A 17,460-nucleotide genomic window follows, 5' to 3' on the forward strand; every position below is an offset into this window, starting at 1 on the left:
GCAACGTAAAACACCAAATAATGATGGCAGAGCGGAATTAGGCCGATACCCGCTAATTATGAAAATCCAGAAAAGAGACGTTAAATTCTACAACCACCAAAAAGGAAGCGATTCCCAAACCTTCCATAACAAAGCCATCACCTACAGAGAGATGAACCTGGAGAAGAGTCTCCAAGTAAGCTGGTTCTGGGCCTCTGTTCACAAACACAAACACACCCCACAGAGCCCCAGGACAGCAACACAATTAGACCCAACCAAATCATGAGAAAACAGAAAGATAATTACTTGACACATTGGAAAGATTGTACAAAAAAAAACTACAAAACTAGAATGCTATTTGGGCCTAAACAGAGAGTACATAGTGGCAGAATACCTAACCCCGGTGACTGACCCAAACTTAAGGAAAGGGATAGAAAGAGAGACAGACAGACAGACAGACAGACAGAGAGACAGACAGACAGACAGACAGACAGACAGACAGACAGACAGACAGACAGACAGACAGACAGACAGACAGACAGACAGACAGACAGACAGACAGACAGACAGACAGACAGACAGACAGACAGACAGACAGACAGACAGAAACAGCCAGAGAACGAGTCAGGGAGAGATGGAAGGGAGAGAGAGAGAGAGAGAGATGCTTGACTTTAGCTTGAGCGTCACAACACTTCAAAGCAGATTTACCCCAAATCTCTTGCATACTTTAACAAGCGAGGAAGTTATCCCCCAGCAAATCTCCTGGCGCACATACTGAGTGCCAAATGACTAGTTCTCCCAGCTGCATGACTCCATGTTATGAGATACCAGCAATTTCCAAGGCAGGGAGTCATTTTCACAATGGACGTTATTATTTCATTTGGAAAAAGTCTCAGAAATGAAACTGGGTTACCTACAACAAAACAAACACGATGAGGCAGAGATTTTTAGCAGCTCAAGAACAACTTCTCCTTTGAAAACAGAATAAGCACTAGAGTATATTATTCATTGCCGCTTCGCTAACACCACAAACAATTATGATTGTGATTTCTAGTCTGTTTCTCTGATAGAAATAGTGACTGAAGTATCAAATCAAATGTTATTTGTCACGTGCATCAAATACAACAGGTGTAGAATCTAGCATGAAATGCTTACTTACCCTGGGCCTGTTCAGTCTTACATCCTCTGGGCCTGTTCAGTCTTACCTACCCTGGGCCTGTTCAGTCTTACCTACCCTGGGCCTGTTCAGTCTTATCTACCCTGGGCCTGTTCAGTCTTACCTACCCTGGGCCTGTTCAGTCTTACCTACCCTGGGCCTGTTCAGTCTTACCTACCCTGGGCCTGTTCAGTCTTATCTACCCTGGGCCTGTTCAGTCTCACCTACCCTGGGCCTGTTCAGTCTTATCTACCCTGGGCCTGTTCAGTCTTACCTACTCTGGGCCTGTTCAGTCTTACCTACCCTGGGCCTGTTCAGTCTTACCTACCCTGGGCCTGTTCAGTCTTACCTACCCTGGGCCTGTTCAGTCTTACCTACCCTGGGCCTGTTCAGTCTTACCTACCCTGGGCCTGTTCAGTCTTACCTACCCTGGGCCTGTTCAGTCTTACCTACTCCTGGGCGCTGTTCAGTCTTACCTACCCTGGGCCTGTTCAGTCTAACCTACCCTGGGCCTGTTCAGTCTAACCTACCCTGGGCCTGTTCAGTCTTACCTACTCTGGGCCTGTTCAGTCTTACCTACCCTGGGCCTGTTCAGTCTTACCTACCCTGGGTCTGTTCAGTCTCACCTACCCTGGGCCTGTTCAGTCTTACCTACCCTGGGACTGTTCAGTCTTACCTACTCTGGGCCTGTTCAGTCTTACCTACTCTGGGCCTGTTCAGTCTTACGTACCCTGGGCCTGTTCAGTCTTACCTACCCTGGGCCTGTTCAGTCTTACCTACCCTGGGCCTGTTCAGTCTTACCTACCCTGGGCCTGTTCAGTCTTATCCACCCTTGGCCTGTTCAGTCTTACCTGGCCTTAGTATAGTCCACAAACATATGTTTAGAGAATTGGGCCAACTTCTAGAATGTTGAATATCGTTCTAATTGTAGACATTCAGTTACATAGCATTACTAAAATATTCCCTATGTAATGTTAATGAGTCGCTAACATGTAGTGTCATGTAAATGTATCATAATGCAGAAACCTCAATGGCCCAAGTCTTTAAATAGATGGTTCTGGTATAGCCTTGTTCCTCACAAGCTATAGCCTAGTATTACAGTCTGCTGTGTCACTACTACTACTATAGCTTCTCACACTGTGTCACACATTGGGTCATTAGGGACAGGCTGGCTGTCACAGCTTACACATTGGTCCATTAGGGACAGGCTGGCTGTCACAGCTCTGACCAACTGCTCTGACCAACACTTGACCCCGTCTGTCCCTGGCTTGCCTGCCTGCTCTGCTCTGGCCAGTCAGCAAAGTGTGTAGTGTGGTGGAGACCCAGCTCTGTGGCTGTTTAGGCTCCCCAGGCCCTGGCTGTCATCTCTACTGACATCTGTAGTGGCACTAGGCCCATGGTTTTAACCAGTCAGAGAATGAACGCATAGCTTAGAGCACAATCTATTTACTGTGCTGGTCTCTGTACCTCAACGGTTGTGCTGAAAATGTGGGCTGACCCCACTGACAGTGTGTATTCACATGCAACAATATTCTGCACATTATACATTTTTCAATACCCCATGGTAAGACAGACACACATTGATTATTAGAAAACGGGTTGTTTGGATCCTGGAGGCTGATTAATTGATATGTGGGAGTTGTGGGACAACAACTGGCGCAAAATACCATTGACGTATTAATCTCATAATTCCACTGTCCCGCAGCCCAGCCAGGAAATTCATAAACCTCATCTCCGTCGGGATAAAAGCATCCACACATTAGTTTTCCATGCTATTATTTGGTTTGCAACAGTTGGAGGCCTGGAGGCAAGGGAAATAATGGCTGCGAGTGGCCATCGATGTGAGACATCACTCAAGAGTTATTGGCAGCCCCTAACATGGAGAACAGAAAGTGCTGGAGTGCCATTTTAGCTAGCAATGATGTGAGTGGACTTCACGTTCTCCGCCAAAAAAGAGGAAAGCACTGGCTGCCACCAACCAGCCTCGGGACTCAGAACAGCCCTTGTTGGGAGTTGTCACACGATAATTCCTGGGTTCTCAGACATTATGGCTTAATTATACAACGGGTGGGTCTAATCCTGGATGCTGATTGGTTAAAACTGCGTTCCAGCCGGTATCTATTCCACAAGTTACCATCGGCTAAGGCTATGACGTTGAAATGCCTACTCACGATTCCATCTGACTGCCCAATCCACTGTCTCATCAGTCCAGCCAGGCAATTTATAAACTTGATCTCCACTATAAAAACCATCTAGACATGATCTCCCATTTCTTTTAGACTAGCATTTGATTTTCAACAGCGCAGATTTTTATAAGCCTTGCTGTCTATCTCTCTGACATTTGCAACAATATCGTTCTCCAGCTGTCCCATAGTAATGAACGTGTCGGGATTCGGGACGAGACAGACAGGCTGGTAGCTTTTCTCAGCCAGTCGAAATCATGAATCAGCATAATTTGTATGGATGAATAAAATGTATGATAAATGGATGATAAATTACTCAAATGTAATAGATACAGTGCATTCACAAAGTATTCAGACCCCTTGATTTTTCCACATTTTGCTTTATTCTAAAATGTATTAAATGGAGTTTTTCCCTCACCAACCTACACACAATACCCCATAATGAAAAAGCAAAAACAGTTTTTTAGAAATGTTAGCAAATGTATCATTTTTAAAAAATTATCTAATTTTCATAAGTATTCAGACCTCATGGTGGGACCTATAAGGTCCCACCTCATGGTGGGACCTTAGTGACAAGCGTGTGCCTTTCCAAATCATGTTTAATCATTTGAATTTACCACAGGTGGACTCCAATCAAGTCGTAGAAACATCAAGGATGATCAATGGAAACAGGATGCACCTGAGATCAATTTTGAGGTATATAGTAATGGGTCTGAATATTTATATTAATAAGGTATTTCTGTTATTTATTTGCAATAAATTAACCAAAATTTACAACAAAAAAAAGATATTTTCACTTTGTCATTATGGGGTAGTGTGTGTAGATTGATGAGGAACACAAATGTATTTAATCCAGTTTAGAAAAAGGCTGTAACTTAACAAAATGTGGAAAAAGTCAAGGGTTCTGAATATTTTCCTAATGCACTGTATATACAAAGAAATGTCAATAGAAAAACACAAAATGCAGTTTGCTATCATTCCTGCTTCAGTTTGAAGTGATTGTATTAGCTGTGTAGTTGGCTAGCTCCTCTGAACAACAGTGTCCTGGCAAGAGAGTAAATGTTCTATGCAAGGAGAAATTGCACATCATCAGCTCATTGTTATGGATGTATCCCCCCCAAAATCACTAGAAAACAGCTTAATCGCAAATGCACCTACTTTTCTGTTATTCTGGCTGCACTGTTTGACGTGACTGTGTTAGCCGAAGTTGGCTAGCTAGCAAACAAGGGATAACAATGTTGCCAGCCATCATAACAACAGAACAAACAAATATTTGTTTTGTAAATACATATTAGTATATTTGTTTACGACACACAGAGTTGATTTAATTTACAAAAACACTTAACGACTGGGTCGCGTCTCTGGCAACAGAACTAATAGAACGAACGACCTGGACTTATCTCGTGGAAGAATGAAATAGTATGAATAAATTAATCAAAATACATTTTTGAATGACTATATGTCAATCATTATTTGTATATGTTGGCAACCGACTGTATAAAAGTGATAATGCCCTCGAAGCTGGTGTTTGAAGGATATATTGGCATAATCACTTAGCATTACCACTTAACTAATATTGAGTACAATCACAATATTCCACATGCAAGTTTTTAGAGTAGCTACAAATCATGCTGTAGCCACGTTGTTGTTATTCTTCCACTCTCACACACGCACACAACACACGCACCCACCCACCCTCTGGATTTCTCACTCTCAAAAGACGTAAACGTGCAAGTGAAAAGGAGTGATTTAAATGGATACATACTTTGATACTCACCAACATAGCGGATACGGAAGCCCTTCTTGTTAGTTCCGTGGTCAGAAGACCAGCGCAGTGTGAGCTGGTGGCCGGTCGTAGTGATGTTGAAGGGCGCGGAGACGTCACCGCTGAAGGTGGCCAGAGTCTGGCTGTTAGTACTTGGGCCTGTAGAGAGAGAGGGGGGGTGAGAGAGGTAGGGAAGGGAAGGGAAGGGAAGGGAAGGGAAGGGAAGGGAAGGGAAGGGAAGGGAAGGGAAGGGAAGGGAAGGGAAGGGAAGGGAAGGGAAGGGAAGGGAGGAAGAGAGGATGCCAACAATAAGTCAGATTGTGGAAGAATGTATTTGTGGAGTAAATCATCCATCCACAGGGCTACATCAATGACCCAGAACAAAGAGGGGCTGCTGACCACTGTTTGTCACAAAGGCGTTTGAGACATTTCAGCATTAATCTAAATCTGTTCAGTGGTATTGTGGTTGCTTCACATTGTAATGATGATGCATTCATCAAAAGTGTGGTCATATAAAGATTTGTAGGCCTTGCATTCAATACCAAAAACATCCAGCCTTTTAATGCCCAATTTCTGAAGATTACATATACAATGCCACTGCAGCACAAGAAGACAGTTTCAAAACAATACAAATCTGAGCCAAAAGCAGACATGTTTTAAAAACATGACAGTTTGTGATGCTAGCCTGGTCCCATTTATGTTTCCACTGTCATGAGTTGGCAAGATAGCACAAACAGTTGTGGCACCAGGCTAGTGTAACTCTACTATAGCTACTATAGCTACCATCAAAGACTTCTAGGATGTCGAACTCCCTCTCGGTCTGGAAGGACTCGAAGTACAGGGTGATGTTGTAGCCCTTCTCTACATTGATGGTCCAGATACACATCTGCAGGTTGGGGTAGCTGTCAGGGTAGCCTGGACTCAGGATTACTCCAGTAGAGTCAAACCTCACATCATGGGCTGGGCATTGCACTGGATGGGCACATAACAGGAGACCAAATGGATGCTAGGGGTACCTGTAATTTATTCAGTGGTCCCCCCAGACCCCCAGATGACCCATGGGATTCCGGAGAGAAATATGGCACCATAATATATTAATGACAACAGCTGTTTAGTCCATTAAACACAGTGAGAGGGATGACACAGAAACAGAACTGGAATAGAAAACTGGAATCACAAGGGGCTGTGACAGAGGTGGGTGGAACGCATGACAACAGCACACCTAATGACTAAACCGTTTTAATTACAGCTGCCACAAACAAAACACACACATGCGCAAGCATGCAGGCACGCACTCGCGCGCACATACGCAAAACGAATGAACGCAGGCACACACGCACACCTTGACATGTGGGAGGAGGACCATCCATCTGAAGTCTCTCCCCCAGTCTGCATGTCAGGATCTCACTCCCCACCAGGGTGAAGCCAGGATGACAGCGGTACCAGATGATGTCCCCTGTCAGGAGAGAAGGTATAGAGGAAGAGGAGAGAGAGAGAGAGAGAGAGAGAGAGAGAGAGAGAGAGAGAGAGAGAGAGAGAGAGAGAGAGAGAGAGAGAGAGAGAGAGAGAGAGAGAGAGAGAGAAAGTCATAGTAGAGATACAGAAAGAGAAGAGACAGATAAACACACACAGAGAGAGGGAGGGAGGGAGGGAGGGAGGGAGGGAGGGAGGGAGGGAGGGAGGGAAGAGAGTGAGGGAGAGAGTATAAGAGAGAAAGAGAGTGTAAGAGAGAAAGATAGGGAGAGAGTGTAAGAGAGAGAGAGAGAGAGCGAGTCATAGTAGAGAGACAGAAAGAGAGACAGATAAACACACAGAGAGAGAGAGAGACTTTGATGAAGCTGTTGTCTAATTAAGAAGGACAGCAAACCTGTGCTGCAGTAATAGAGACAGATGCCTGAGACGGATGGGGTGACATTTTTTGACATCCAAGGTTGAACACTGTTAATGAGTGAGTTCTAGCCTGGGTAGGACACTTTGAGACTTTCATAACAGTTACTGGGCAAAACAATCCATGGTCCCTGAAGTTTGAGTATTGCAGTAGTACTAGTGCAATATAACACAGATTACCAAGAATAACAGTGTTTAAGATTTTTTTGAAGTATTCTCTTTGTCATTGCCATCATCACCATCACCATAATCAACATCACCATCATCATCATCATCCTCTACTGTAACATTCTGGTCCTTTTAGAAGCCATCTGATGTCTTCAACCAGCAGCAGTGGTCAATGTTACAGGTGATGTCTTCAACCAGCAACAGTGGTCAATGTTACAGGTGATGTCTTCAACCAGCAGCAGTGGTCAATGTTACAGGTGATGTCTTCAACCAGCAGCAGTGGTCAATGTTACAGGTGATGTCTTCAACCAGCAGCAGTGGTCAATGTTACAGGTGATGTCTTCAACCAGCAGCAGTGGTCAATGTTACAGGTGATGTCTTCAACCAGCAGCAGTGGTCAATGTTACAGGTGATGTCTTCAACCAGCAGCAGTGGTCAATGTTACAGGTGATGTCTTCAACCAGCAGCAATGGTCAATGTTACAGATGATAGATGGATGATTGTGGTCCAAGAAATCTATATAGGGCTGCAATAGACACAGCAGAGCCTTTGGGCCTTGTTACCGGACAAGCTGAATCCATCTCAGCCACTGTCTGTAATGGCCCACTTTCACACCCAACAATCACAGATCTAGTTGCTAACTCACTCATTGATACACACCAATCACAGAGTTAGTGGCTAACTCACCATTAATCAGGCAGGTCACACGGGATACAAGTCAGTATTCAACGTATATCCATGTCTGAGTACGTCGGGAGATGATGTGGAAACTGGCCACTAGGGGCAACAGTGAACGAGTAGGTTTCGGTTTGGATGGTGGATGGTTGCATGTTCGAATCCAGCGATAAAAAGTTGTTTTTTATATTTTTGTTTTAAGCCTATCCCAAACTTTAAGCCTTACATTAAACATTCGGAGTTAATGCATAAACTTAATCTTAACCAACACTTGGAAATTTGACATTTCAAAACAAGGTTGGATTTGGCATGTGCCCTCAGATCCTCAAAAGTTCTACAGCTGCACCATCGAGAGCATCTTGACTGGCTGCATCACCACTCGGTATGGCAACTGCTTGGTATCCGACCACAAGGCGATACAGAGGGTAATGCATATGGCCCAGGACATCACTGGGGCCGAACTCCCTGCCATCCAGAACCTCTATACCAGGTGGGGTCAGAGGAAGGCCATAAAAATTGTCAAAGATTCCAGCCACCCAAGTCAAAGACTGTTCTCTCTGCTACCACACAGAAAGCGGTACCAATGCACCAAGTCTGGAACCAATAGGACCCTGAACATCTTCTGCCCCCAAGCCATAAGACTTTTAAACAAGACCGTTAAATAGCACTGATTCTATGCACACACTGGACTCTACCCACACACTCACACATACTTACACTGACACCCCAACACACCCCACCTGCGCTGTTGCTTTACCTATACGTGACTCATTTCAGGAAGCTAGGCGTATGTCACACGTCACTATTTCACAGGAGAGGCATTTCATTTAGAAAAAATCTATATATAATTTGATCAAAATGCCTTCTAGAACATGTGAATTTTAATGTGCCTTAATAACAAACTTGTATGCCATCTGTAAATATGAATACAATTGTTAAATTACGAGCGTAGTTGGTTTAGCCATGGAAAAAGATAGGAACTTTACCACTAGCCATGATTGGCTGAGATAATGGATACATTTTCAGATGTTATACGTGTCTAATTTTGACAGAAAGTTGTTTTCATTGCAAGTTAAACTGTATTGTTTGCTAGTTTGCGAAAGTTAATTTGCTGGCTCGCTGGCTAAGGTTGTGTGTATGATCTATGTAGTAATATTATTTGTATCTCAGAAAACCATTTGCATTGATAGTTATAGCTAGCAAAAATGTTACCTAGTTGCTTTGTTTTAGCTACCTGAAGATTCATACTCCAGCATTTCTTGCATAGTGGCTAGCTATGATAATCCGTTTGTACTGTAGCTGTTGGTTGAGATTATGGTTCATTGTTTAGCTAGCTAGCTAGCTAGCTACATATCTAATCAAAAGACTCCACTTCGCAAGAGAATGATTATATGACCATCAAGTTGTGTCTGGGGGGTGATTACGGCCATCTATTGTATTTCATGAACCTGTGTACATGTCTAGACAATAGTGATCCATCCACTTAGCTAGATGTGGCTGGGGGTGATTACAGCCATCTATTGTATTTCATGAACCTGTGTACATGTCTAGACAATAGTGACTCATCCACTTAGCTAGATGTGGTTGGGGGTGATTACAGCCATCTATTGTATTTCATGAACCTGTGTACATGTCTAGACAATAGTGACCCATCCACTTAGCTAGATGTGGCTAGGGGTTGTCTAGAGACAATAGTGACTCATCCATTTAGCTAGATGTGGCTAGGGGTTGTCTAGAGACAATAGTGACCCATCCATTTAGCTAGATGTGGCTAGGGGTTGTCTAGAGACAATAGTGACCCATCCACTTAGCTAGATGTGGCTAGGGGTTGTCTAGAGACAATAGTGACTCATCCATTTAGCTAGATGTGGCTAGGGGTTGTCTAGAGACAATAGTGACCCATCCATTTAGCTAGATGTGGCTGGGGGTGGTTATAGCATTTCTTTCACATGACCCATCAATGTAGATAAGTGTCTGGGTAAGCATCATCTAATAATTATGAAATATTTATTTCATATTTTTTATCTGGAGACTTTCAAAGTCAGATTAGGATATAGACCAAGGACTAGATTAAGTGTATTTTTACCTGGAGTTTTTCCATATTGTAGGCTACTACTTTCACCACTTTTAGTCTTGAAATCTTTGGTTGTTTACTAAACTACCTTACTTACTCTGTTTAGCACATGGCCTCACATGTGAATCCTAAAGAGATGAGTGGAGCTAAGGCTCAAGAGGGTGTGAACGATGCTGAATAGGTGTAGACAAGGAAAAGCTCTCCAGTAGGTGTACCAAAAATATTTAAGGGCCATTTTCTCAAAAGTGGGGCTACCGGTTTATCAAATCAAATCAAATGTATTTGTCACATACACATGGTTAGCAGGTGTTAATGCAAGTGTAGCGAAATGCTTGTGCTTCTAGTTCCAACCATGCAGTAATATCTAACAAGTAATATAACCTAACAATTTCACAACAACTACCTTATACACACAAGTGTAAAGGAATGAATACGAATATGTACATATAAATATAGAAATGAGTGATGGCCGAACGGCATAGGCAAGATGCAGTAGATGGTATAGGGTACAGTATATACATATGAGATGAGTAATGCAGGGTGTGAAAACATTATAAAGCGGCAACTTTCAAAGCAGAATTAATTTCCCATTGTTCCTCAACTGCAGTGTGTGATATACCATTTTGTAGCTCTGAGTCTCCACTTTTATCCAATGTATGAAAAACACAATTTCAAATGTTGCTACATAAGACTGAGTCGAGGCGGTGGGTATGTACAGTATGTACAGTACACTACATAACCTCAAATGTATCTTTATTTTTTATTTGATTTAACTTTTATTTAACTAGGCAAGTCAGTTAAGAACAAATCCTTATTTACAATGACGGCCTACCAGAAGGCAAAAGGCCTCCTGCGGGGTTCGGGGGCAGGGATTAAATATAAAAAATAAGATATCGGACAAAACACACATCACGACAAGAGAGACACCACAACACTACATAAAGAGAGACATAAGACAACAACATAACCTGGCAGCAACACATGAAAACACAGCATGTGAATGAAGAGATGGAGATAAAAATGGTTCAGTTTGAGTGGTTTTTGCAGCCTGTTCCAGTCGCTAGCTGCAGCGAACTGAAAAGAGGAGCGACCCAGGGATGTGTGTGCTTTGGGGAACTTTATCAGAACGTGACTGGCAGAATGGTGTTGTATGTGGAGGATGAGGGCAGCAGTAGGTATCTCAGATAGGGGGAGTGAGGCCTGAGTAGGATGGTCATCTGAATCAGGGTTAGTTTGTCAGCTGTGGTGAAAGAGGAACGATTACGATAGAGGAAACCACGTCTAGATTTAACCTTAGCCTGCAGCTTTGATATGTTCTGAGAGAAGGACAGTGTACCATCTAGCCATACTCAGAAGTACTTGTATGAGGTGACTACCTCAGTAATAATCACACCAGTGGGGAGAGAGGAATTGTTCTTACAAAACAAGACCTTTGTTTTGTAGGTGTTCAGAACTGTATACACTGCACTCTGAGAGACTTTTGATAAACATGGCAAAATAGAAATTGGCCTATAACAGTTAGGATCAGCTTGATCTCCCCCTTTAAATAAAAAGGACTCACCGTGGCTGCCTTCCAAGCAAGGGAACCTTCCCAGAGAGGAGAGACAGGTTAAAAAGGTTGGAGATAGGCTTGGTGATGATAGGGGCAGCAACCTTAAAAAAGAAAGGGTCTAAACCATCTAAACCAGATGTTTTTTGGGGAGTCAAGTTTAAGGAGTTCCTTTAGCACCTCGGACTCAGTGACCGCCTGCAGGGAGAAACTTTGTAGCGGGGCAGGGAAAAAAGAGGGAGGAGCATCAGGGATAGTTGCATTAAAAGGGGTGGGAGATTAGGAAATGTTGGACGGGCAAGGAGGCATGGCAGAGTCAAATAGGAATTCTGACTTAATGAAGAGTTTTCACACCTCTTACTTCACACTTCAGTGCTAATTTCAGTCAGATTCTTTCCTAGCAGCTTGGTAGCTTAGTAGCCTTATTTACTAAACTTTATATAACACAATTACCGAGAGATTATTTTCATTCAATTTTTGGCTTCAGAAAGTAGGTTCAGACTGAACATTAGTCACGCAGTTTTGTGTTGGATGGTATTTCCAGGTTCCGCTGTGTTTCTTCTGCAGGTTTTGGCTTGTTAGAAGTTTTTTTCATGATAATCCTTGGTAGTAATAGTCCATTCAGATATTTTTGGTCCAAAATCAAGGTTATAAGTATGGAATTGTGAGTTGGAATGAAGGTTTTGATGTTGAGGTTTGTATCCTGTAAAAGTCCTTGCAATGCTTACAGTTTTTAATGTCCCGTTGGTAGTTTAATCTTACGCGTAACTTGTCGATTTTATTCTCCAAGGATTGCACGTTTGCTAGCAGAATGGAGGGAAGTGGGGGTTTATTCGATCGCCTACGAATTCTCAGAAGGCAGCCCGCCCTTTGGACCCTCTTCCTCCACCTCCTCTTCACGCAGATCACGGGGATCGGGGCCTGTTCCCGAGGAAGCAGTATATCCTTTGAGTCGGGCTCATCAGAGTCATGAAAGGAAAAAAAGGAGTCTGATAGTCCGTGGTGAGTAATCGCAGTCCTGATGTCTAGAAGTTATTTTCGGTCATAAGAGACGGTAGTGGCAACATTATGTACAAAATAAGTAAAAAAAAGAAGTTACAAACAACGCAAATAAAGGTAGAAAAAACACAATCGGTTGGGGGCACGTAAAACGTATGCCTTCTTCTCCAGCACCATCTTAAAAAGGATGCGCAAGTAAACATGTCACTGTTGTCTACAAAGCATGTGACAAATATAACTTGATTTGATTTATGTATGTGTGTGTCCACCCATAGTATTAGTCAGGGTCACACACACACAGGAGGAGGCCTGTCCTCTCTCTAAGCCATGATCAGTGAGAACATTCTACATGTATCAGCACATTTACCTGAGCAGAGGAGAGACATATATGGAGGATGTTGTGAAATACAGGGGCATGGAACTGGTGAGAGGGTTTCAGTTTCATAACCTGAGTGGATTAAGTATCAGTAAGGCCAGGACCTATACTCACAAAGCTTATCAGATCTGATCTAGGATCAGGTCCACCGCAGTCTATATACTCTTTATTCATTATGAGCTAAAAAGCATAACTGATCCTCGATCAGCACTCTGAGACGCTTTATGAATACAGGCACAGGAAAACTCCTAGTCCCACAATATGTAAGTATACAGAGTGGTGAGGAGGTCCTATCTCTCCCAAACGATTCATTCGAAAAATGTATAATATTTGGATTGAACTACACGTGGAGGCGTTACCTATTTCAAACTCCCTGTCCTCCATGAGGATATCAGCGTTGGCCACATCCGGGGGCGCTTGGCAGATTCTCAGCTGGTATACTAGAAGAGGATAAAGGAGGAGGAAGGGGAGGAAAAAGAAGAAGGTGAATGAGTAGGTGTAAGGAACATTTCAACAGAGTAGTAAACTAATTGCATTGGGACTTTCTGTATTCTTTTGAACATGGAATTAAAATAAGTATATATATATATATATATATATATATATATATATACTGCTCAAAAAAATAAAGGGAACACTAAAATAACACATCCTAGATCTGAAATGAATGAAATAATCTTATTAAATACTTTTTTCTTTACATAGTTGAATGTGCTGACAACAAAATCCCACAAAAATAATCAATGGAAATCCAATGTATCAACCCATGGAGGTCTGGATTTGGAGTCACACTCAAAATTAAAGTGGAAAACCACACTACAGGCTGATCCAACTTTGATGTAATGTCCTTAAAACAAGTCAAAATGAGGCTCAGTAGTGTGTGTGGCCTCCACGTGCCTGTATGACCTCCCTACAATGCCTGGGCATGCTCCTGATGAGGTGGCGGATGGTCTCCTGAGGGATCTCCTCCCAGACCTGGACTAAATCATCCGCCAACTCCTGGACAGTCTGTGGTGCAACGTGGCGTTGGTGGATGGAGCGAGACATGATGTCCCAGATGTGCTCAATTGGATTCAGGTCTGGGGAACGGGCGGGCCAGTCCATAGCATCAATGCCTTCCTCTTGCAGGAACTGCTGACACACTCCAGCCACATGAGGTCTAGCATTGTCTTGCATTAGGAGGAACCCAGGGCCAACCGCACCAGCATATGGTCTCACAAGGGGTCTGAGGATCTCATCTCGGAACCTAATGGCAGTCAGGCTACCTCTGGCGAGCACATGGAGGGCTGTGCGGCCCCCCAAAGAAATGCCACCCCACACCATGACTGACCTACCGCCAAACCGGTCATGCTGGAGGATGTTGCAGGCAGCAGAACGTTCTCCACGGCGTCTGCAGACTCTGTCACGTCTGTCACGTGCTCAGTGTGAACCTGCTTCATCTGCGAAGAGCACAGGGCGCCAGTGGCGAATTTGACAATCTTGGTGTTCTCTGGCAAATGCCAAACGTCCTGCACGGTGTTGGCCTGTAAGCTGTGGACCTGTGGACGTCGGGCCCTCATACCACCTTCATGGAGTCTGTTTCTGACCGTTTGAGCAGACACATGCAAATTTGTGGCCTGCTGGAGGTCATTTTGCAGGGCTCTGGCAGTGCTCCTCCTGCTCCTCCTTGCACAAAGGCGGAGGTAGCGGTCCTGCTGCTGGGTTGTTGCCCTCCTACGGCCTCCTCCACGTCTCCTGATGTACTGGCATGTCTCCTGGTAGCGCCTCCATGCTCTGGACACTACGCTGACAGACACAGCAAACCTTCTTGCCACAGCTCGCATTGATGTGCCATCCTGGATGAGCTGCACTACCTGAGCCACTTGTGTGGGTTGTAGACTTTGTCTCATGCTACCACTAGAGTGAAAGCACTGCCAGCATTCAAAAGTGACCAAAACATCAGCCAGGAAGCATAGGAACTGAGAAGTGGTCTGTGGTCACCACTGCAGAACCACTCCTTTATTGGGGGTGTCTTGCTAATTGCCTATAATTTCCACCTGTTGTCTATTCCATTTGCACAACAGCATGTGAAATGTATTGTCAATCAGTGTTGCTTCCTAAGTGTACAGTTTGATTTCACAGAAGTGTGATTGACTTGGAGTTACATTGTGTTGTTTAAGTGTTCCCTTTATTTTTTTGAGCAGTGTATATATATAAACAGTACCAGTCAAAAGTTTGGACACACCTACTCATTCAAGGGTTTTTCTTTATTTTGACTAGCTATGAAATACCACATATGAAATCATGTAGTAACTTAAAAGAAGTGGTAAACAAATCTAAATATATTTTAGATTTGAGATTCTTTAAAGAAGCCACCCTTTGCCTTGTTGACAGCTTTGCACACTCTTGGCATTCTCTCAACCAGCTTCATGAGGTAGTCACCTGGAATGCATTTCAATTGACAGCTGTGCCATGTTAAAAGTTAATTTGTGGAATTTATTTACTTCTTAATGCATTTGAGCCAATCAGTTGTGTTGTGACAAGGTATGGTTGGTATACAGAAGATAGCCCTATTTGGTAAAAGACCAAGTTCATATTATGGCAAGAACAGCTCAAAAAAGCAAAGACAAATGACAGTCCATCATTACTTTAGGACATGAAGGTCAACCAATTCGGAAAATGTAAAGAACTTTGATAGTTTGTTCAACTGCAGTCGCAAAAACCATTAAGCGCTCTGAAGAAACTGCCTCTCGCCACAGGAAAGGAAGACCAAGAGTTACAGTTACCAGCCTCAGTCACCAGCCTCAGAAATCTGCAATTAACTGCACCTCAGATTGCAGCCCAAATAAATGCTTCACAGAGATCAAGTAACAGACACCTATTAACATCAACTGTTCAGAGGAGACTGCGTGAATCAGGCTTTAATTTATGTATTTATTATTTATTTTATATTTATCTAACTTGGCAAGTCAGTTAAGAACTAATTCTTATTTACAATGATGGCCTACCCCGGCCAAAAATGGATGACGCTGGGCCAATTTTGTGCCACCATATTGGACTCCCAATCACGGCCGGTTGTGATAAAGCCTGGATTTGAACCAGGGTGTCTGTAGTGACACCTCTAGCACTGAGATGCAGTGCCTTAGACCGCTGCGCCACTCGGGAGCCCACATGGTTGAATTGCTGCAAAGAAACCACTACTAAAGGACACCAATAAGAGGAAGAGACTTGCTTGGGCCAAGAAACACAAGCAATGGACATTAGACCGGTGGAAATCTGTCCTTTGGTCCACATTTTAGATTTTTGGTTCAAACCCCCGTGTCTTTGTGAGACGCAGAGTAGGTGAACGGATGATCTTCGCACGTGTGGTTCCCACCGTGAAGCATGGAGGAGGAGGTGTGATGGTGCTTTGCTGGTGACACTGTCATGATTTATTTAGAATTCAAGGCACACTTAACCAGCATGGCTACCACAGCGTTCTGCAGCGATACGCCATCCCATCTGGTTTGCTCTTAGTGGGACTATCCTTTGTTTTTCAACAGTACAATGACCCAAAACACACCTCAAGGCTGTGTAAGGGCTATTTGACCAAGAAGGAGAGTGATGGAGTGCTGCATTAGATGACCTGGCCTCCACAATCACCCGACCTCAACCCAACTGCGATGGTTTGGGATGAGTTGGATCGCAGAGTGAAGGAAAAGCAACCAACAAGTGCTCAGCATATGTGGGAACTCCTACAAGACTGTTGGAAAAGCATTCCTCGTGAAGCTGGTTAAGAGAATGCCAAGAGTGTGCAAAGCTGTCATCAAGGAAAATGGTGGCTACTTTGTAGAATCAAAAATATAAAATATATGTTGATTTGTGTTAACACCTTTTTGGTTACTACATGATTCCATATGTGTTATTTCATAGTTTTGATGTCTTCACTATTATTCTATAATGTAGAACATAGTAAAAATAAAGAAAAAGCCTTGAATTTTTGACTGGTACTGTATATATATATATTATATCTGTCTAAGTCCCAAAATGGCACCCTTTTCCATATATGGTGCACTACTTTTGACCAGAGACCTTTGTCTCCTTGGTTATTACTTGTGATGATTTGAGTGCAGTACTGCAAAGCACATCCTCCCACCCATGCCACAGCAGACCCACTTGCAAAATCACAGACCACAGACTAGGGTTGCAAAGGGTCGGAAACTTTCCAGAATTTGTCCGGAAATTTTCCATGGGAAGTTAAGTCCTGGAATTTGAGGAATTTTGCTTAAATTCATCAAAAAAGTTAGCTTATAACAGTGAACCTTTTTTTGTGGAATAAGGCAATATAACATAAGGCAATTCTAGGTCTTGTGGCATATTTTGGTTAAACTATCCCCAATTCAATGGAATTTCAATCCTCTGCATGCACAGTGCATTCTTCCATCACATGTGCAGTGCGCTCTTCCATCACATGTACAGCTGATTCTCAAGATCTTTCACTAATGAGATGCTATTGAGCCCACACTACTACACTGTCTGAGCTAATGACTATATGCTTTCTGGTAAGTTATGATTACAATACTGGGTGGGGTGAATATATTTTATATGACATACATTATTTTTTGTTAACTAGTAAATAGTAGCCTATGGTAAAGTGTGTTTAAATAATTTCTAACATGTTAACAATTTCT

The 17,460-nt window shown here is 43.1% G+C and overlaps 1 protein-coding gene across 2 annotated transcripts in view; it reads right to left on the reverse strand.

Moving 5' to 3' along the window:
* The window catches only part of LOC106588997 (CUB and sushi domain-containing protein 3), a 347,202-nt gene that overhangs the window by 105,450 nt on the left and 224,292 nt on the right, over window positions 1-17,460 (reverse strand). The window contains exons 38-41 of one of the 2 annotated variants that reach the window (XM_045709277.2): window positions 13,171-13,251; window positions 6,426-6,539; window positions 5,867-6,055; window positions 5,096-5,242 (exon numbers count right to left, since the gene is read on the reverse strand). In XM_045709277.2, the coding sequence (XP_045565233.2) occupies window positions 5,096-5,242; window positions 5,867-6,055; window positions 6,426-6,539; window positions 13,171-13,251 (531 nt within the window). Of the gene's footprint in view, window positions 1-5,083; window positions 5,243-5,866; window positions 6,056-6,425; window positions 6,540-13,170; window positions 13,252-17,460 lie in introns of both variants that reach the window. The other variant, XM_014178612.3, reaches the window with a different exon arrangement.

Source organism: Salmo salar, chromosome 27 (genome assembly GCF_965601325.2).
Source record: "Salmo salar chromosome 27, fSalSal1, whole genome shotgun sequence".
NCBI classification, from domain to species: Eukaryota; Metazoa; Chordata; class Actinopteri; order Salmoniformes; family Salmonidae; genus Salmo; species Salmo salar.